The following is a 21,745-nucleotide window of genomic DNA, read 5'->3' as shown; positions in this document are numbered from 1 at the left end:
AAAACACTTCCAAACATATCAATTAAGCACAACAAGCATCTGATTATACATTAACAGCACCCCAGCCCTAAGATTAAACCCACAAAAACAAAAGGGCAAACTTTACTCTGAACCCCACTGCCTGACTAAAACTTTCCCTTTGGCCTCGGGCCACTGCATTTCAATGTATGTTGTAATATTGTAAAAACAGCCAGATAAACCTGCACCGGGTAAGGCAAGGCTAGGACTTTCCTGCTCAGCAGAAAGGGAGCACTTAGGACGACTTCCATATTCATAGATAGCATTCACTCAGCTCTGATGCTGCTCAAATACAGTTATACTTCTGGCCCAAACCTTAAAAATAATACGGTATGAATTAAGTTTTCCACAAAAGAACCTAGTTTGAAAAGTAACTTAAAGAACACTAAATTAATACTCTGTTGTCTAAAAACACAAGCTACAATAATATCTTCTGTTATCTCACTACAAATATTCTGGTAACTAATTTTTTTCTCTCATTAAGACATAAACAAACTCCTTCACCTTTAAAGCCTGCACTATGGACACAAAACTGAAAAGGGATTTTCTAGGTCCTACTGTCAAGACCGTGCCTTCTACAGACATCAAAGCAGGGAAACTCTTTTATGAGATTATCAAGTTGAAAATTACTCAGACATTTTCACTGCCAGTAACTGTAATGGAAAGGCTATGGCAGAATCACAATGCTCCAACCTAGCAACCGTCGTCTCACTCTAGCCTAAATTTATTCACAGCCAGTTTAAGTGTGTATGTCAGCAGGATCATGCTGGCAGCTCAAGCAGCTGTTTTCTCTCTTCATGCATTTAAGTTAGAAGCAGCATTCAGGTTCCTTTTCAGCCTTCATTTCTACAAACTAAGTATTTGCTGGGCTACTCTCCTCTTGTCACCCCCATCTGAGCTGCTTGGGAGTGATCAGCAGCTGATGATATAGAGTCATTACTAGTAGCTTGCTTTGCTATATTAAAATCTGAAATACAAACTTTGAAATCTGAAATATTAGTGGAAAGGTAAATCTATTCTTTAAACATAAAGAAAACAATTTTCACCATGAGGCTGGTGAAATGTCCCATGAGGATGGGATAGGCTGCCCAGGGAGGTTGTAGAGTCTCCATCCTTGGAGACATTCCAAACCTGACCCTGAGCAACCCAGTCTAAATTGGGCAGAGAGAGGGGCAGGGCCAGGCAACCTCTGGCGACCCCTTCCACCCATGATGCTGTTCCACGATTATTTTATGATTCTATCCCATGACCAATAATATCAAAGCAAAAAGTAACAAGACATGACAACAGCTGACTAGCTTTCTAAGTAGACCTGCCTAGAGATTTGCACTAAAAAAGTAAAATTCTGAAACAACTTTTTTTTAAACAATTTTTTTCTTAAGAATAGTTTTCAGTTTCAATTCTTTCTCCTTTCACCTCTTCCCCTTCTAGCTTCTCAATGGGACAGAATGAACGGCATTTTTCACTTTTTTTAACTTTTCTTTTCTTCCCCTTCCTGTGAAAAAGATTTCAAATGTAGAAAAATGGCAAAAAACCCAAACTAAATACATTAAAAGAAATCAAGAAAGAAAAATAAAGATGTTGAGAAAAAATAAGGAACACAATCTGTTCAACAGTGTTCAGTGGCAAAAGGAGGAAAATCAGAAAAAATAGTGAGAATATAAAATGTTTGCAACATTTTCACATTTAAATGAATAAAACATCATTTTCCATCATGACACAACAGTACAAATTCCTAAGATTTGAAAGATGCACTGCTGGCTGATAAATACAGGGTTAGATACTGCAAGGCAGGTGGTGCTGTGAAGGAGATGCAATGCAAAACAATGTCCTGATAGCGTATCCTGATTTTGCAGCCAAAATACTCTGAGTTATACCAAGCTAAGCCAAACACAATCTGTTTTCAAGATTAAATAAATCCTTTTGTTCTTTCTTGCACCTGAATCCCCTCCTATGTCCAAAACAATAAAATAAAAACAAATATTTCTCTCTGACAGAAATGACTAAGCCCTTTCTGGGCTATGGATCTCATTCATTTCCTGGAAGGAGACTGAAAACTCAAGACTTGTGACTTGAAAAAAGGCAGGAGACATCACAACAGGCTGACAAATTCCAGTTTTTCCTGGCTTCATACTTGTATGTATTACTATTCATTTTCACATTTTCCATTAGGTAAGAGATTGTTTATAAAGTGGTCTTCAGTGTATCCCATCGCTGCAAAAAAATACATATGTACTTAACTTACATTGCAAGTGGTTTCGTGAATAGGCAGCAGTGGCCACAACACATAGGTACACCAGACAGTCTCTCCAAGGGCAGGGCTACTGTGGCATCTACCCTTCCCAATTACTGAGGAACTGGAACATTTCCCCTCTGCCCCCCCCCCCACTTTTTTTTGGCTAGTCCTCGTATTCCTCACATCATCACCTGCCTTTCTATGCTGCAGTATCTCCTAGTCCCTCCCCTCGCATCCCCATGCTGCCCAGCTCTGAGCCTGCCGAGAAGGGAGACGGAGGAGCTGAGTACAGAGCTGCGCGTAGGCACATGTTTTCCAGGAGAAGATGAATTCCAGGCTCAACTTGGCCAGCTAGGGTTTCTACCATCAGCTTGGTCAAACCAAACCATCAACTGCCATGGGACTACCATAAACTGTGCAGAGGTGAAGGAGGCAAGGGGGAAAGTTCAAACAACATCTTAAAGGCGGACCTTAAGAAGTCTTGCCACTGCAGTTTTACCAGCAACAGCATTAGAGAACACCATCGATAGGCCCCACGTGGTGACGGCTGCACATGGTAACCTCATCTCCTCAACAGATGAGGTTTCAGTTGTGCTTTCTGCTTGGGCAATCCCAGCAAAGAAGTGAAACAACACGCAAAACTTGCTGCGAGCAGAGGGATACTTCCCTTCCATTTGTACTGTAGCCAAATGCTCTCTCTCAGGCTGTTTAATTTATAATGCTTCTTTATTGAGCACTACTAGTGTGCTCGACACAAGATAACAGCAGTCTCAAAGCCAGGTGCAGAGAAGACCACAGCAGAGATGAAGCACCAACCATACCAGCTCAGACCTGAGATCAGTACCGAACCCACTACTAAAGGAGGGTACAAAAATCCTCCTAAACCCCACTATTTAGATATTGGCTTAAATATGAAAATTTGACTCTAGTGTCTCTTACAATACTTGCTCTACTGACTACTGTCATTCTGTATACTACTACCACCTCCAACTACTCAATCCTTTTCCCGAAAAGCCCCCTTGATGGTTGGGGAGGGTCTCAAACATCTCTTCTCTGATATTTCTATTACAGACTAGAAGAGGAGGGCTGTATGTTCCCTGGGGAAGTCCAGCTTCAAGCATGCTTGCCAACATCTTCATTCTCACCACAGTTTTCTTGGTTATCAGCAGGCACCGAAAGACACTCCTCTACCTCCTGATGCCTGTGCTAGCATCTTTCCCCATCTATCCCGCACAGTTTCTAAAGGGTCTGGCTCCTACAGGGCCAAAAAGTTGTCTGGTTCTCTAACTCTGTAACTTGTCTGAATAAAAAAGTTTACCTCTCCTCACAAACCTCACAATATTATTAAAAAAATCTGCTGTTCCCAGTATTTTCCTAATTCCCTGAAGGAAAATACAGGCACTTTGGTCCTCTCCTCCTTTCCTTCAAAATACTGAAAATTCCAACTGAGGAAATCACAGACATAATTTCCTTTAATTTAGACCAAAAATACAACATGCCTCAGCCACACATGAATGGATGAAGCTTATCAGTAATGTGTTCAGCATCAAGAAGGAATAGTAACAGGATTTACATAGAAAAAGGCAGTGGAAGGGAAATAAAGTCTAAAATGTCACAGAAAATGGAACAGTGTTCCACAAAGGCAGATTAAAAATCAACGAGTTTGAATACTTCAGTTCATTTTGCAAGACCTATTCCTAGAAAATAATTATGAAGTACTTAAAAAAAAAAAAAAAAAAAAAAAAAGTTCTTCATGAAAGAGAATTAAGCAAGTATGGACACTGGTCCCTTTTCTATAATCTACAATTAATTTTCATAATTCAGGATGTAATTTTATTGCTACTACTAATAGCCTTAAATCTGAAAGAGCTCTCTTCCTCTTGAAAATAACTGTAAATGGTGACAAAGCCAGTGGCAAATGTTCTTGTTTAATTAACAGCACAGTTAGGTCACCCAGACAACCTGAACTCAGCCTCACAGCAATGCCCTTAAAACAACCAGAAACTGAGGCAACCTCCACTGTGTGTGTTTATGTAGCACGAACTCCTGGGCACCCGCTCCCCCTGTGACAGCCAAGAGAAGTAAGATTCAGCGTGTGTCAAGGACACAAAAATTGCAGTGAAGACACTGAACCTATGTTTGATGGCCCAGAAAAATATACAGGTGTAGCTCATGACCTTCCTCCCAAAGCCCTATTTCTAGAGCTCCACAGCCAAAAGCATGGACAGGTGTGGTGCTGGGAGCCAGGGACAGAGGCCCCCTAGGAAAAGCACCTGTGAAGAGGAGCAGCGGCCCCAGGTCTCAGGGAGCAGCAGGAGCCGAGGTGGTGGCTCCCCTCCTGGCCACAAGCTCTTGCCGAGGTGACCTGGCCTCTGTCAAAGGCAGGCACTTCCCAGCGCATGCTGAGCTCCTACTGCCATGTTCATCTCTAACTTGGACAGGAAAAGCCCAGGCTGGCACGGCAGTCTTGACAGCCGCCAGTTTTGAAAGATTGCCGTAACTTGATTCTATTGAAAGAGGAAAGGATACGTTTTCTGAAGGTTACCTTGAGGCATTTTTCTCATCCAGATTAGATCATTCCATCTTTCTTTTTTTCTCAAGTAGGATAAGGTATCACAGCTGGACAGATTACTACATTCATTTCTATAAAGTCTTTAGTCTATATTCTGTTCAAGAGAAGGAGTTAAAAAGTCCTATCACAGGAAGTATTTAATTTTTTTTGCAAACAGAAAAGTGTGGGAAAAATTTTTTTTCAACCAGCTCTAGCAAGTTATATGACATAATATTTACTAATGATTAGCTTCCTAAATTGAATGATCCAATTTGCAGAACAAAAATGTCTTTTATAAAGATGCAATTAGCAAACAAGCAGCTTCTCCCTCTGACTCCTTCCTACACTTTTGCCTGTCTTCAAATCCACCAACAACTAAATCCCTTAACCACAGCATCTCTGTCAGGACCTCACGCAGCCGCCTTTTGCTCTCGCAGGAAGTTGGTTGTGGGCCCGGTGAACAGAACATCCAACCAGTTTTTGTGAGTGGGCAGCTTGTGACATGGTTGTCAAACAGGCACTTACCATAAGTGAGGATTACCAAAAGGTTCATGCTTTCTTGTTTCCTTTGTTGAACTTAAATAATGTGTCTAACAAGTCTTGACCTGTGCAACTGCGCTAAATTCCTGAATTATTTGCAATGTTCCCTAGACAATCCAGTCTCTCTCTTTATCCAATCCTTTTTATACCTTATAAAGGGAATACAAACACTTTTTCCAAATACCAAAACTCCTATGAATAAATTATTCTTCTGTCTTTCCATCTACCCACATGTCTCTAAATCCTCAAGAAAATGAACAAGGTCCAAAAATACCAGATGGTGTAACAATTTTCTCCAGCAATGTCACTCAAAAGGAAGTTTTTTTCCTTATAAAAATAGCCTAGCAGCTCTGAAAACTGACAGAATCAACAGCTCTTTAGTCTCTTAAGGTCCTAACTAGCGATGGCTGATAGCACCCTAATCTTTCACAATACTGATACGAAAAAGAACATCCTGATACTGTCGAGTGTCAAGACACTATCAGACCTTTTGGGCAAGGAGTTGCAGGGACAGCCAGTAGGGAAAGGAGGGTCTCCCCCTCTTCTTAGCTCCTCAGAAACCTACTTCTCATCTAGTTTCATCTTTCAGGCAGAGGAACAGTGGTGCAGGACAGCCCTGGATCACATCGTGATGAAAGATGAAGAGCCTTCTCCTCCTCCTCTCCCCTGTGTTGGGACCTGCAGCCCTCCTACCCCGATTGTCTTAGGCTTGCTCCCTCTCCTTCCCTGCGTGGCCAGAGCTCCCTTGACCACGTGCACCCTGCAGCTTTGCTCACCCATTAGCTCAGGGGACGAAAAACACTCTGGTGGGGACAGAGAGGAGAAAGAGGATGAATTAGTGTTTCTCAGGCTCAGGTAAAATGACATTGTGGCTGCAAAAAGGATCAAAGCTATACTTTCAGAGTATAGCTCTGAACAAGAGCGAAAGGACACAGAAGCTGAAGAGAAATTATAAAAATCAGGTAGAGGTGACCAAAACAGACAGAATGGGGAAGGAGGGAAGTAAAAAAGAACTATTTAGGGATTTATAAGGTCAAGCATTGAATACTCAGTCACTGTGGCTGAGCCAGTTCTCCTGCCAATCTGACTGTACACTCCTCGAGACGGGCCTTTCCTTATTTCTGTAGGTATGCATAGGGCCATAACCCTTTATTTGAGCTATCCAGGCCATTTTGCAACAGATACACTAAAAGAACCCCACAGACAAAGGCCCCAAAAGGTCAATATTAAGACTTCCCTAGATCTGGAAGGTTAACACTGGCAGAGTTGCATTAATGGGGATCCTGCAAACTTCCCCAAAGCCAGGACACGTTTTGTCCAGCTTCAGCCTCGGTCTCCTTTGCTGTACAGACGCAGTGCCTCCCCACTGTGGGCCTGGCAGCAACACATTTACTGTGCTGCACGTAACCTGACTCAAAGGAAAACCCAGCAGTGTCAGGCTGAACCTCGGAGAGAGAGAAAGAAGAAATGACCAATGGCCCTTGTGCTGCAGGAGAAGCTATTCACAAAGCTTCAGGGACCACCTACTCAACAGGAGTGAGCAGTACTTGTTTTCCTGCCTGACAGGGATATTCCCCCCCGCCCCACTAAGTGAATCGCCATGCTAGCAGCATGCCCACCTGTGCCTGGGAAAGAACAGAGTCGACCACCCTGAGCGTAACACAAGCAACAAGGGCAGGCCTACGTGGGCTGCCTGCCCACCAAGAGCTCCTCATTAAGCAAAAGCATTGCTACCAGGCTCAAAGAAGTCATTTTCAGATTTTGTTTTGTTTTGCTTTATCCAGAAACAAGAGAAGTGATCCCAACTTAATTTAAGAGCAACAACCATGGTATAAACTGAGACGTGACCTCACATGTGGACAAATGCCACCTTGAGGACTGCCCGACAACCTGAGCTGCATGCAGGAACGCATACCAGCTTAGCACACAGCTGTATCAAAAAAGGGATCCTCCTTCTGCATACGATAGGATTTCCATTTGACCTTTCAGGGTTACTGAAAAGCTACAGATCATTAACTACTGGCTAAAATAGAATCAGAAAATGATATAGGAAATCTACAATGTAACAGTGCTAAATCAAGCAATTGATAATGCAGCATGCTCAAATCACACACACCTTACATTTCCAACATTCACAGAGACTTCGTGCAGTGACTGGAGCACATGCCCTTGCTTTTCTGCTGCACTCTACGCTTTTTTTTTTTTTAATGTAACACTTAAATCTGAAAAGCAAACAAAGTATGAAAACCACAGAGAGACAGAAGTTCTGTAAAAGCCTCATGAGGGCTACATACTCTTTTCAGTATGAACATTCCAGTACGCTTCAAAATTAGCAATTAACATAATTAAAAGTTAAAGAATCCTGATATCTGGATAATAGCTGCCCTGGCAGAGCTCTGCCTGGTACCAGCAAGCTGGTCTCGTGACGCTCCAGACCCAGAATACACCCAGCAAAAACTTCCACGTTTTATGCAAGCAGGTACCCAGTCCGCTTTGCTCAAACATCTCTCAGTACCTCTGATATTCAGCTGATATTTCTGGATTGTTCTTCAACTGTTTTTGATGAAAAGCTTAGCAAAGTCTGTGAAAAAACTACTGCTGATTTCTTTGGCCTTTGAATCAAGCTCTTGATTGCTAAAATCCAACAGTTGTTCCAGCAGTTGAGTAATGCCAACAAATATTTACTATGCTCCAAAATGAAACAAGGTTTATTTTTTTGTTTTGTTTTGTTTTTTAGTATCTACCCAATATTTGAATGAGACTTGGTGGGATTTTTTTATATCTTTTGAAAGAGCTGTTTACAAGAGACACCAGAAAAAAATCCTTCTCCTAAGGAACGCAGTAGCAGGTTCCAAACTATCTGTCATTAAGAATTAGGAAGATTTAAGAGAGGGGGAAAAAAACCTCACTCAAATAAATGGGCTAAGTGTTGTGCTTTTAGTTCCCTACAGTTTGCATGAATCTCACTTTCAGTTTGGCTCATATGGAAATTGCCTGCCCTCCAATTTTTAGCAATTTAAAGTACTGAAAGGAAAACAGCCAGAAGTACCAAATTTTCAATGAAAAACATGTGAAGCCATCGAGTTTAACACTGTTTCCAACCTCAGCTATAAATCAGCTGGGTCTGCAAAAAGAATTATACTCTTCAGCAAAATCTAACTACAGTTTTGTGTTTGCAATGAAACCTGAAACCAGGCAAATTTCACCCGATTTTGTTACAAAAGTTTTTAATAACAGGCTCCAATGTAAAGTTTCATGTATATTTTTCATTCTACTTCCTCTAAAAAACATAGCTACAAAACTTCTTTAATAATACTTTCACCTAAGGATGATCACAAGTCCTAAACAAAGCATAAACACTGACAGTACTGTGTTAAACAATATATTTATTCTGTACATTAGAATGCCTACAGTGACATATTCTTGTGTTTTATGACACTATATCTTGTCTCCTTTTTGTTTGTGTAACTTTTTAAAATATTTCACCTGACTTGAATCATGGTGGAGATACTTCACTACTACAATGCCTGCTTTTTTTAAACAGACAGCTCTTTAATCTTATAAAGGCAGAGTCTATCTATTAAAAAGAACTAAATTCACAGTGAGTCAAAGTACAAAAAGCTTATGGAGAGACTGAATAACAGTTATCAAACCTTGCTCAATCTCTAGGTAGAAAACAAATCTCTGATTACTCCTCATTCTTCAACAATTTTTCATCATAACCACAGAACAAAGCATAAGGGTTGAGAACCTTCAATAAAATAGTGAGATACTCTGTTCTGCTCTGTACAGTAAACCATCATTAAAAGTTTTCCAGTTTAAAATAAAATCTTACCACCTTCTGAGTAGTTTCCAAGGATGTTCCATGTTGATGGCAATTCTTCATGAGCAATGGCCATCATCAAGTCATTATCCAGGGACTGCAGATCTTTCATCCTTAGTTCAAACTTATCAAGTAACATCTTGTGACTAGTGGCAGTGACACATTTTGCGTGATTAACCAGAAAACGAGATAACTTGCAAGACAGATTCTCTCTGTAAGTGACAGGACAGCTGCCGAGGACCACAGGTGAATATCCCTTTGTGTACATTAACACAGAGACAGAAACTGCTTCTTGGCATCCATGGCCTGCAATTATAATGCAAGTTAATCATTAAAATTAGCTATGTTCAGAAAATACATTAGTTTTTCCCCCCTTTAAGACAGAACTCCGACTACTCACCCAGAATTACTTATTCTCCACTGATGAAATCTACTTCTTGTAGGGCATCCACCAGGTATTTCTGGTGATGAACTTGGATTTGACTAGACTCTGAACTGACAGTCCTCCCAATTACACCAACATAATTGATTTTAAAAATAGCCTTTCTAGGTGAAGGTTCTTTAACCACAACAGAAAGAATAGGTAACTACATCAGGATGAAACGCCACAAAACACAATCATAAAGCACATTCAGGTATTTTAGCACCCACAGTAATTTCCATCTAGAGATGGCAATTTCCCCTTTCCCTTCAAGCACTACATGATTAGCATTGGCCCTAAGAGAGAAAAAGAAATAACTGCTCACTGAGCAACCACCTCAGTGGCACAGAAATGACTCCAGTATGCCTCTTCAGAGGCATGTGCAACCACTGCGCGTCTCCTATGCCTTAGTGGGCAGCGCCTAGACACAGCCACAGGCACCACCATCTTCAGCATGCCAGTACAATGTTTCGTGTCATTTGAAAAAAAAAAAAACACATCACTGAGGGTAGAGCATATATAGTAAATAGTCCAGCAGTGGCTCTTTCCAGAGCCCTCTCTTCCACTGTGGTAGGATCAGTATGCAATTTCTGTCATTCTCCATCACTGGACATTCTTGGGTAAGAATCAAGAAAAATGAGACACCCATGAAAGGAGTAGCAGTGTGGCCTGGAATAGGAACTCTGAGGAATGTATTTCTTTATTAACACCTACACTGTATCTACCAGTATCTCCTCACAGGCCAAAATTCAGAAGCTCTTAAAAAAATGCATGTTTCATGCTTTTGGCAGAGTGGATTAAATACTGTATCAACTAACTAACTTAGAGCTGGGATCCACAAAGAAGCCCAAGGCAGTCTGCGACCAAAACCTCTCAAGCGTCTCTTGCACCCCTTCTCCTTTGCCATCCAAATGAGGATGGATGTCACACATCTAAAGAGGTGCAAGCTGTACTCACACTTCTCACTGGAGAACTGAACATAAAGTATTAAGAGTGCAAATCTAAATTCCCCAAAGTAGCCCTAAATAACTAAAAGCATATATATGCAATCTAGTTGCTACAGAAGCAAGCATGTGCTTACCAGATCTGCAGTTGTCTTTAAAGTGCTCTGCATAGCTTTATGTTTAATTTGGCCACTACAAAACAACAGTAACCACGCAAGGACTATGTTTTAACCTTAGTCTTTATTTTTGTCTCCTAATGGTTCTGTTGAGAACCAGCAGAGGATTATGTGTTGCCTGTAGCCTGCTGTTTTTATTCCTAGCCCAGATGTAATCATTTAACAGTGTCATTTCAGGCCTCTTCAAAAAAATGACTTTGCTATCCTGGAATAAGCCTTGCATTACCTTTTCTCTAATTGTATTCCATGATAATATTTTACCATTTAATGAATTAAAGGAACAACCATGGAACAGCACAGAACTTTCCCTTTGCATACTCACTGGTTATTTTCAGACTCTAAACCTCCTTTAGAAAACAAGAACAAATAACAAGTAGATCCTACTGCATAGGTACATCATGTTTATACCACCTACTCACACAAATGAAAAGGTCACAAAGCACACGATAAAGACGACAACCAGGTCTTGTGTTACATCAACAAAGGGGAAAACGTCAAGGCAGAGAGATGGCTGATAGGCAGCACAAAGTCCCCTTACAGTGAGACGCCCCTGTTACAGTTCTTCCCCCACACCTCCTCAGCATATCCAGCTTAGGCAGAGCTCCAAGCACTTCACGCTGTCACTGCAAGAGCCTAGCAAGCCTGGCGCACTACTGCATGCAGCGATGGCCCAGGCAAAGACATGAGTTTTGCAGGTGTGAGGATGCCTGGAGGTAAACAGTTGTGGCAAAGGCTGGGTTTGTTGAAGAGAATTCTTTCAGATTAAAAATGATGCCATGCCTGAAGACTGCACTTTTGTGCACATCCAATTCTGCGAGCCCAGGAAAGCCCTGCCTGTAACACTGTAGAAGCCTGAACTGTTCTGGGGAATGAGACAGACTGCTGTAAGAGGCACGGTCAAACTCTGATCAGTAAAACTCAGCCTGGATCCCGAAGGCCATCCTTCAATTCCTTTATTGCTTCCACAACAGAACCACAAAGCAGAGTGAAATCTAATTATCCAGTCGTGCTTAGCTTCAGAATAGGGGTGGAGTATAGCAAAGAGAAGAAAGATGTAAACAAGAGTAACTCTCACCTGGAACAACGGACTGAAGAGCATTATCACTAATTCGCTCAGCAAACATTACATGCCTCTTCACGGATCCATTGTAAACAAAGTAAAACTCAGCATCTTCTGGGAGGTAAATGTCTTTGCCAAAAGTTGCATTTATAGTCACCTGTCCCTGAAAAATGAAAGCACCTTCATAAACATCCAGTAATTTTCTCATCTCCAGTAAAGCTATTAACACGTATTTCAGATACAAATTTATTATAACCTTTTCAACTCTGTATTATGCAGAGTCTGTGATTTAACAACAAACCTGCTATTTTCTATTGCCACTCAGAAAATAACACTTTTATGACTGCACAAGCAAGGGTGATTTAAAGTTTTGACTTTAAATAGCACGTCTTTTACCTAATTCCTTTCATCCCAACCATGTAAACGTATCTGAATTTTAATTAAAAATACATCAAAATAAGCAAGTCAATGAACCTGAGAATTTTGCTTTTTCCAAAAGCACTCTTTGCTTTAAAAACATGAAAATTTTGAGTGAAAAAAAATTCAAAAGTGCTTGAAATTATCTCAGACTTGGTTTACAAAACGAAAGCACTGATAAAATTCTACAGCTGACTCTGCTAGTTCCAGAGAATGCTAGTTCCCAAATATCTGTCCATGTTTTTTATAATAAATAGAAAGCAACAAGCCAAGAAAAATCCGTTGTACAATAGCTTCAAAAAAGAACAGGAAAGGGATCTGAGACGCAGCAAACAATAACAAACGTCTGACATGTCTGCAGGAGGAAATTTAGATGAAGTTGCATTTCCTCCAAGAGGAGGACAGCCTGCTCCAGCAGGGTTCCTGGTTGCCACGGGTATTCTAAATAAGACAGAATTGTCCCAGCATCTGGCTAAATTGGTCTTTTCTGGAAAACGCACTGCAGAAGGATATCGCAACGTTTCACACTTCCAAAGGACACCTAACCTGCCTCTATTCGAAACAGCTATCACAGCACTGACCCAGCTGGATCCATAAATAAGTTTGGTTAAAAAAAAAAAAAAAAACTACATCAAAGCACCACACAGTATCACAGAAATTTCTGTGACTGAAGAACGCAGTTACGCCACGACTGCTCTGACAAGCGTCGGGCTCCTCCCTCCATCCGTTACACAACTACTGAGTCTCTTTGCACAAGGTGCCGGATAATTTGCTGCTGTGCTTGAAAAAAAGCACTTCACCATCCCCAAGCCACCTGTACCCGGCTCCCCACTCGGGTCCACTCCAGCCTTCCCAGGCCCCACGCTCGCTCGCTCGAGCGCGGCAGGACTCTTGCGGGCCCCTTCACAGCATCGCACCTTCCACAGCCTGCCCTAAGGACGCCTTCCTCATCACTCATAAGAACGTGAATCCTGCATTTGTTTCCCTCTTCAGTACAAGCAGGTCTACTGAACTAAGACCGAAGAGGCAAAAGCTAGCTTCAGACACAAAAAATCTTCCTTAAATAGGATTGTTCTTGTAAGGACAGATGTAAGCAGCATTAGGAGTCTACCATTTGGAGCAAACATGTCCGTCATCCCCCAGAAACCAAAAGGCATCTCTGTTTATCAGCCTCAAGTGTTACTGTAACTGCTAAGAATTTTCTCTTATTTCTCCTTGGTTTGTACATTGTTGTTTATACATAGAACAGAATTGCTTTTTTTTGCTTCTATTATTACTTAGAGTTTAATCTTTTTTTTTTTTTTTTAAACTCTTTTTATGTTAGACATGAATATGCCATTTCATCAGTTGAGTGATACTGCGGATGGCTTTTTGGGGAAGAAAGGAACATGGCAAGTCACTGAAATAGCTCAAATCTTTCCATGGACTGCTCTAATTTGTGCTTAGTTGACAGCAGCCAAGTTCGCAGGAGCAAAGCAGAATTTTATCCACATGTGCACTTCTCCCAGCTGCAACTCCCAAACTAGCTCTAAACCCTCTGGACTCCTAATACTGCAGGATTATGCAGTCAGCCAGCTTTTACACTTTGCATCAACTGCATGAAACAAAGACGACATTTTGTGGCAGCATTTCTGATTTCATAAGCCTACTCTTAAAAAAAAAAAAAAAGAAAAAAAGAAAAAGAAAAAAAAATCAAGCCCATTGGCTTACACCGCTCTTTTTCCTAAAATAATTTAGATGCAGTGAAGACATAGGAACATCTTAAGAAGTGGTGATCGTACTGCCTGATGTACAGGCATGAGGGAGAATTTCACAAGTTCTTGCCTTACAAAGTGGGAGGGTCAAAAATAAGAGAGGAAGAGACAGGAAAAGATAGCTGATGGGTATGAGATGAAAAGCTGTTATTTCATGACTCACACCTTAAAACCCTCCAAAAGAACAAATCGCTAGTAAGGTAATGACATTTTTACAGAAGGAAGGTAAAATGGCAGCTATCCTGCATCTGGCCAACCAATTAAGTGATTCATTTGGCAAATCCCATGTGATCCAAAATGAGGGTTAAAACCTGTATTACCAGAAAGAATTCAAAAGTAACAGAGAAAGTTACTTTCAATGGGAATATGAAGCTGCACATTTTGGATGTCGTGTGATTAACACATCTGGCATTAGATCCAGTTATTTCACAAAGTACAAAGCCCCTATCATCATCTCTCTTTTGCCTTCACATCCATCCTTTCTTCAGACATTGTTATTTCAGATTGCTTAATGCCATATTTTTCTTTGCTACTGTCACTACTAAAACAGGCATCAGACTCAACAGTTTGTTGTCCACACCGCCATAAATGGCTTATTCTCCAGTATCAAAGTACCTCTTTTCTTCTCAACTATTCCTGTCCAAAATATCCTTCCTACAGTCATGTCATGTCCTCTTTGCGTTACCTGAAAAATCTTTCACAACTGCATCCTGTTACCCCTGGAAATCATCCCTACCCTTACATCCTTTCCTGTCCCACCACTGCTTTCCACAACATACGTCACACCTGGCCATGTCCCTGTGCCAGCTCCGCTGCTGCCCAACCTCTCACAGGACATCTTCTCACTTCTCTTCCACCCCACGTTAGCCTTTCTGCCTTCCTCACCCGCTTCTCTGAGCTACAGCCTTCATCTGGACTTCAAAGCTACATGACAGCCCCTATCATAGCTACTCCGTATTTGACAAGGCATATTTACTGTACATTGGAAATATTTTGATACTAATCTCCATGTTAGCTTTGATCTTTTTAAAGGTAAGATACGCTAGCCACATCCTGAACAGGACATGAAATATAAAATCTTTTTTGCTGAAGGCAATGCCACTGCTGTTCAAAACCTATCTAGCACTACATTGTAACCTGAATATTTAGGCATGTCTTCATTTAGCACAGTTTTTCTTTGGTGCAGAGTTGTGCCTTTTTAACACCTGGTTTCAGCATAAAGCAGTATTTCCATTAGAAGCTTCAGGGATCTATAATGACATGCTGTAAAAGGAATGGAGTTTATGGGACTATGTGGAACTAGCAAGAACCACCTCACACTGTGTTTGATCGACTCCTTCCCCACATTAGCAAAATCTTTTTTACATTTTAATTATCGTACAGTTCATGTAATTATTAGATAGTATTTTGCATATGTAGCATGTATGTAACTAGGCCTATAAATTAATATATATAAATTGAAAAAAATTTTGATGCTGTAATACAGCTAGACAAGATCTCAAACAGATGTGACTAATGGAGATGAATTTCCATTTGCACTCCTGGCATAAATGTGTTTATTTGGCAGACCAGTCTTTCCCACTCTTATGACCACTTGCAGTTTCTTCCAAACAGTGTTGACAGAGGTTTCTTTATTACACACATGAAAACATAAATAGTATGGAACATTGAGGATACTTTTATTGCTGCTATGAGAGGTGTTCCAGTATATATCTATGCATACATCAAGTGTGCTTTTCCATCTCTTTCACAACCGTGAAATGAACTGCAGCAAGATCATGCTGCAATTATCATGCTGTTCATTACCTCTGCATGAAGCCAGCTTTGTGACCACAATCATTTTTGTCCAAGACTGCAAAGGTCCCCTGCAGTCAACTCTAGAAAACATTCAGGTAGATATACTACAAGGAAGTAGTGTTTGTTCTGAGCCTCTTCCAGACACTGCAGCTGAAAAAGCTGAACGGATTCATTCAGCTCCCAAGGCAGATCAGTATGCAGCCAGTATCCCTCAGGAACAGAGATGGAGGGGGAGAAAATGAGGGAAAAATCTGTCAGCTAATTTAGTTCTTTATACTGTTTCTGGATGTATGACCTTGTCTTTAGCTGTACGTAACTGCAGATCATTCAAGAGAGTTGACTTTACCATGCAATCAGTCCTGGACACATTTTTGAGAGAGCTGCCAACCTCACTAGCAATGACTATATATTTCTTCCAGAACTTTGATCAACACATGGAATATCTTTGGGCCAGAAAACCTCTCCCAAAGACAACACACCCTAGCATTTGCCACATGAAGGCCTGGAGAAGCTCCTTGTTGGAGACTGATGCAGGGAACTTTGTTGGGAAAAAACGCTTAGACAAATATGAATAGCCAGGAAAGACTGCTACACAAAGAAGTGTTGAAGAATATATACACTGTAAATAACACAAACTTTCAAGGCCACAACCACTTTGAGTTATTTATTGTAACAATTACTAAAGGTCAGTATTAGAAAGATGCAAACAGAGCTTCAGAGACATACAGGAACTTGATTTCAGTTAGCCTCTCTGTACACACGAAGTAAGCTCAGCCAGGCAGAAACCCAGAACCCTTAACTTTAGCCCTTTGAGAAAAGGGCTTATTTTATTAGCGTAAATCTAAGGGATGCTTTATATCTTTCCATTATACCTAGCCCTGCAGAGGCATTTATTTCCTCCCCTCTCTCCATTACTTCCTCATTCAACTGGGCAAGGACAGCCCAGTCTAAGGAACTGGATGCTGTGAAAGAGTACAAGCTACTTGCATGGTTGTGAAAGAGTACAAGCTACTTGCATGGTTTTTTCCTCTACATACAGACAGACTTAGGGAGTGACAGACGTAGCAGCAATTCTGGCTCCGTCCTCCTGCTTCTGTCCTACAAGGTACACAGGAAGGAGGGAAGTAGGGTGGATCTTGAAATAAGATGCAGTAACATACCCCTCCACCAAAGCAACATCCCTCTGCTTCACAAGTCTTTCCCACAGCTTTTCTGGGGATACTACCTCTTTGTAACACAGCTTCCTCTTGGCAGAGCCTAAGCGCTCAACCCAGGCTCCCCACCAAAACACATATCCACTAGACTATTATATCAATTAAATAGTGTGAATAAACAATGGTGAAATACAATACCAGGAGTTCCACAAGAAATTCATATTCATAGAAAAAAAATTGTTTGACTTGACTATCACTGCACGTGGGGAAAACCATTTGCTCCACTGCTTCCTACCCCGTTTTGCAAGGAGCACCTTCTCAAATCTGCAAAAAACTCTGACACTGACCCATCACTAAAATACAGAGAGATTAAAGTTAGGGTTATCTGCATTCCAAAGTAGGTAATTAAGCCCTAATTCACATGTAACTATTAAAGAGCAAAAACCACAGAAAAAAATGACAATATATGAACTACCTACCTGAAATTGAGACATCGTGCTCCTAGAAAGCGACATTTGTTCTGTGCCTGTTCCAGACACTGTAGCTGGAAAAGCATCCTACTGACATACTTCTTCCAATACAGTGTGCATTTCTAAATACAGAACCAATCTAGACCTAGCAGTTCTCCTTTAGGTACTGAAATCCAAACTAGACAAGCCACACAAGCCACTCATCTTTGGAAAACTGGCCAAGTGGCCTGAATACAAGGCAGTTGTGATAGTGTGGACAGGACAGGATTTTTCTGGCAATTTATCAGTTGTTAGGTAAGGCTTGTCTTTGACACTATTTTCACAAGCTCATTTATCTACTGACAGTTCAACCTCTCTCCTACCCTTTCTTCTCCCTAAAAAGCCTACTTATTTCCAGATGAACTTGGAAGAACATATCATAGGTAGTTATAGGTTTATTTCTCTAAGTATGCAAGTATGATTAAGCATTCTCAGAGTCCACATGGACATAAAATAATTCAATCCCCTTTTAATTAAAGCAAAAGAAAGGATGTGCCACTTCACCATCTCAGCAAATAAACACCATCCATAATAACAGTCAGTTCCTCACATAAATGCTAGGGATGGTGCCATGCCCTGAAGATTATACAGTGTTGGTTCTGGCAAGCTTAGAGAGGAAGAAAATTTTAAAGGTAAGGGCCATTTATTGAGACCTGCCTGCTATTACCTTCCTTAGATTTACATCTGGGTCACTCAGAATGAATACTTCGACTTTGCCCAACCATCTCAGGAACATATCAGAACTGAAGACTGGAGACAAACAACTAGGACTGTAACTGTAGAGAACTTCAGCTAGCCAGAAGCTCCTCTGATTCTAAAAAGGCACCAAGGAACATGCTAAAGACCAAACAAAATTTTTGCCAATCACCTCAAGTGCTGCATGGACCTCTCCCCCCCACCCCTCCAAAAAAAAAAAAAACCACTAATCTAAGCAAAACTTCACATAGAATACAGGGCAGTAGTCCAATCATCTCAAGCTCAAAAGTTAGAGAGGCAATGATCACCCTCTCACAGCCTGGATCTAGAAGAAAAATATAAAATATTCAAACAGAAGAAAGAAAATAGTGTCAGGGACCAGTGATTTGTGAAATCCTGGATGCAACGCAGGGTTCAAGAAGATTAGACCTCAACAGGCCCCTCTGACAATGTAGCAGGCTGCACAAAATCCATTTATTAACATGGGCAGGATCCAGAAGCTCCTGCTTTTATTAGATCCTCTCCACATCCCCCACTGGCATCACCTTCATATCTCTGGTTTCAGTCACACAGAACCAATCTCAAATAGAAATTGTACAGAAGGAAGAGCCACCCTGTTTAAAGACCATAGGAGAAAAGTGGAGAAAACTCCAAGAGGAGTTTTGCCACTCAGTTAAAGTGGGTCAGGATTACCATTGCCATCTGTGAAATAACACAAAAGCATCAAAAAATTCAAGCTGGCTTCCTTATTTGCATTGATGACAAACACCTTCACAATGTGATATAGCAGTATATCTTATTTCAGGGGTTTTGTTTTCCAAAAAAACTATATATAAGGAGGGGTCCAAGTTTTCCAGCCACAGTTACATCAATAATACCAGTGCCTAGAAGGATAAAACCCATTGGCATCAGGGGAACAAAGCCTGCTCCCCCGACCCATTACCCTAAGAGGACCTGCACAGTCCAGGCTGGTGCTTGTGCATCACCAAACAGCCCCATCCATGTGCGAATTCGCAGGTCTGAGAATGACGGTCCCAGCATGGGGGTGAGGATCAGACGGGTGCGGGTGCAGCTACCAAGGGGCATTGAGACAGATCCTGATCGGATTCTTAACACGTTAAACCTGTGACTGAGCAACTGTTTGACAGCTTTGCCCTCCTTGGGATTTAGAAAGAAAAGTGTATCTTTGATTATTCGTGATAACGCTGCCCTGGCACTGGAGCCAAGGAGATTAGGAAAGTTTGTGCTTTGAACGGGATTTATAGGTCTAAGCACTCTTTCAATGTAACCAAACAGGTTTTTCAGACATATATTTTTATTTGGTTTCTCTAGGGAGAACAATAGTTGACAGGGATGGGCAAGCAGCAGCGGAAAGCAGGGTTCCTGGGACATCACGTCCCAAGACCCAGACTGGAGGCAGCCTCCAAGTCTCAGACATGGAACAGTGAAGATCTGCCCTGACAACCTTGGGAAACAGCTCCTGCCTCCAAGCAGTACGCTCATCATCATCTGCATGAAGGCTGTGTCGAGGGACAGCTCAACCACTGCAAGGAGAAACTAAGGGCATGCTCCCTACGTGAAGGAGAGAGAAGCAGAGCAAGAAAACCCTCAGGGATGAGGCACCATGACTACCAGGCAGGCAGGATGGGCCTAAGGAGAGATCATGAAACTTCTAACATGTCTGATCCCTACTTTGCCACAAGTTATCCTTTGTCCAAATAAATAAACATCTATGAATTTCCACCTTAACCTGAACTGAAATTCTGTTTTGAATTCATCTGGGCAATACCTTCTTCACTAGCAACCTGCCCCAGTAAAACAGATGCAATGCAAAAGACCGCTAGTGGACTGACAGACTTAGTCCACCATACTGACTATTGCTGAAAACTTAACAGTTGGTTCCTACATTAGTCTAAATAGTCTGGATAAACCTATTTTCCTGACAGCCTTTTACCATAAAAATAATTACTTCAGTTTTTAGATACTGTTAGCATGCATCCTAAAGTACCCTAAAAACCTCTTTACCAAACTATACAAGCAACATAATAGCTTAAGATAAAAATGTATGAACTTGGGGTTTGCAAGGATATTATCTGTACATATAATGGTATAAACAGACCTTAAATCTGTAATTACAGGCTCTAAGGAAATTATATGTGCAGGGGTAAAACATGGCTTCTTTGTTCAAAAAATGCTAATCCCAAGATCTTGAAGTAAATGAGAATCCCAAGTATTGCTAGTAATAATGGGGCTTTTATCCTCTACGCAAGCTGTCATTAGCCACTATAGTTTAACATAGATATGCATGTTAAACAGTACATTCCAGTATAAAGTCTACATTAGGCATGCAGGCAGTTTGACTTCAGAATTATACTTACTTTAGATAATTAAAATGAGCACGTTAAAACTTTTTCTTAACAATCCTGACTAAGACAAGACCTCAAAATGCTATACATAGATACACAAAATTTAAGGCCAAGAGAGACTATCCTGATTATTTAACTTATAACACTATAACATGAAGGAGGCTGGATAATTTTACTCATTAATTTCCTCCTCTTTACATAGTCCCTGCCAGAGTGTGAAGTCTAGTTCTTTTATCAGAACAAGACAAGAGCATTAAAACATTTCTTCAGTGTTCAACAGACTCGCTTCAGAAAAACTTGATAATTTAAGGTGAATTGTTTGAAGGTACTTTAGATAGACCTTAAATAAGAACAGTGGCAAGGTATCTTCCCTGAGCAGCCATATAGTTTTCATGACCTTTGTAATGAAACTTAGTTGCAACAGTCAACAATCCCATACAAAAGGTGACAAATAACCTGCGGGAGAAGCAGCAGACAAGTTGCAAATAACTTTTTTTAAAATACAGAACGATCATACCTAAATCATTAACAACAAGGACGTAGTTATAAAACTAACCTTTCTAATGTTCAGTGATGTTTTTATAATGTTCAAGGGACACTTCTCGTGGCTAGACTGTAGTAAACATTGTCACTGAATTGTTTAAGAAAGCATATGCCTACCAACTTGAAAGGAATGCAACTGGCCTCAAGGCTGAACAAGCAATGAAACAGCAATTATGCACAAGGAAGGAAGGAAGAGTAGCAAAGAGAAAGACAAAATAAGAGATAATAGCTGAACATTTCATATAGGCATTAAGTTACAAATTGTAAAGCTAAAAACATCTCCAATGAAAATAGGGTTTTTTTTCCCCAATTGAACTAGTCAAGAGAAGAAGCAACTGAGTATAACAACAGCTCTATTGTATCTGCAGTAACGGGAAAAGCATAATTAATTCCACATACAAGTAAGGTATGTGATGATACGGTCGTATTCAAAATAGTATTACACATTGCCCAGAAGTCTACAGATGTATTTTTATAAAAATTAAACCTGCACATAAAGGTGGTTTGAGAAGAGTCAAATCCACTGCTGATTTATGCTGGCAAAACTTCACCAATATCAAGTGAACCTCACTCATTCACACTAGACCAAACTTTGGTCCTCCGTGTTTGTGTGTGCACAAGCCGCTCTTCTGGTGCACAGGCAATAGCTAACATCAGACTTTCAAAACAACATGAGCTTTATGCACCAAGTGTTTTCAAGCGCTTTTTCAGTATGAGGTAGCTTTGTAACAAATGCAGAG

General features: G+C 40.8%; 1 protein-coding gene across 10 annotated transcripts in view; it reads right to left on the bottom strand.

The window, feature by feature from the left end:
• Window positions 1-21,745, bottom strand: part of LOC138064647 (rho guanine nucleotide exchange factor 28-like) — a 133,249-nt gene that overhangs the window by 90,348 nt on the left and 21,156 nt on the right. For 7 of the 10 annotated variants that reach the window (XM_068928190.1, XM_068928198.1, XM_068928199.1 and 4 more), the window contains 2 exons: window positions 11,785-11,932; window positions 9,181-9,474 (listed from right to left, as the gene is read on the bottom strand). The exons of 1 other annotated variant lie outside the window; for it this stretch is intronic. In XM_068928190.1, coding sequence (XP_068784291.1) covers window positions 9,181-9,474; window positions 11,785-11,932 — 442 coding nt within the window. The remainder of the gene's footprint in view (window positions 1-9,180; window positions 9,475-11,784; window positions 11,933-21,745) is intronic. 2 more of the 10 variants (XM_068928193.1, XM_068928196.1) reach the window with 1 other exon arrangement.

The sequence above is a fragment of the Struthio camelus genome, chromosome Z, assembly GCF_040807025.1.
Source record: "Struthio camelus isolate bStrCam1 chromosome Z, bStrCam1.hap1, whole genome shotgun sequence".
In the NCBI taxonomy this organism is placed as follows: Eukaryota; Metazoa; Chordata; class Aves; order Struthioniformes; family Struthionidae; genus Struthio; species Struthio camelus.
Note: the sequence above shows the minus strand (reverse complement) of the source record. Positions and strands in the feature narration are given on the sequence as shown.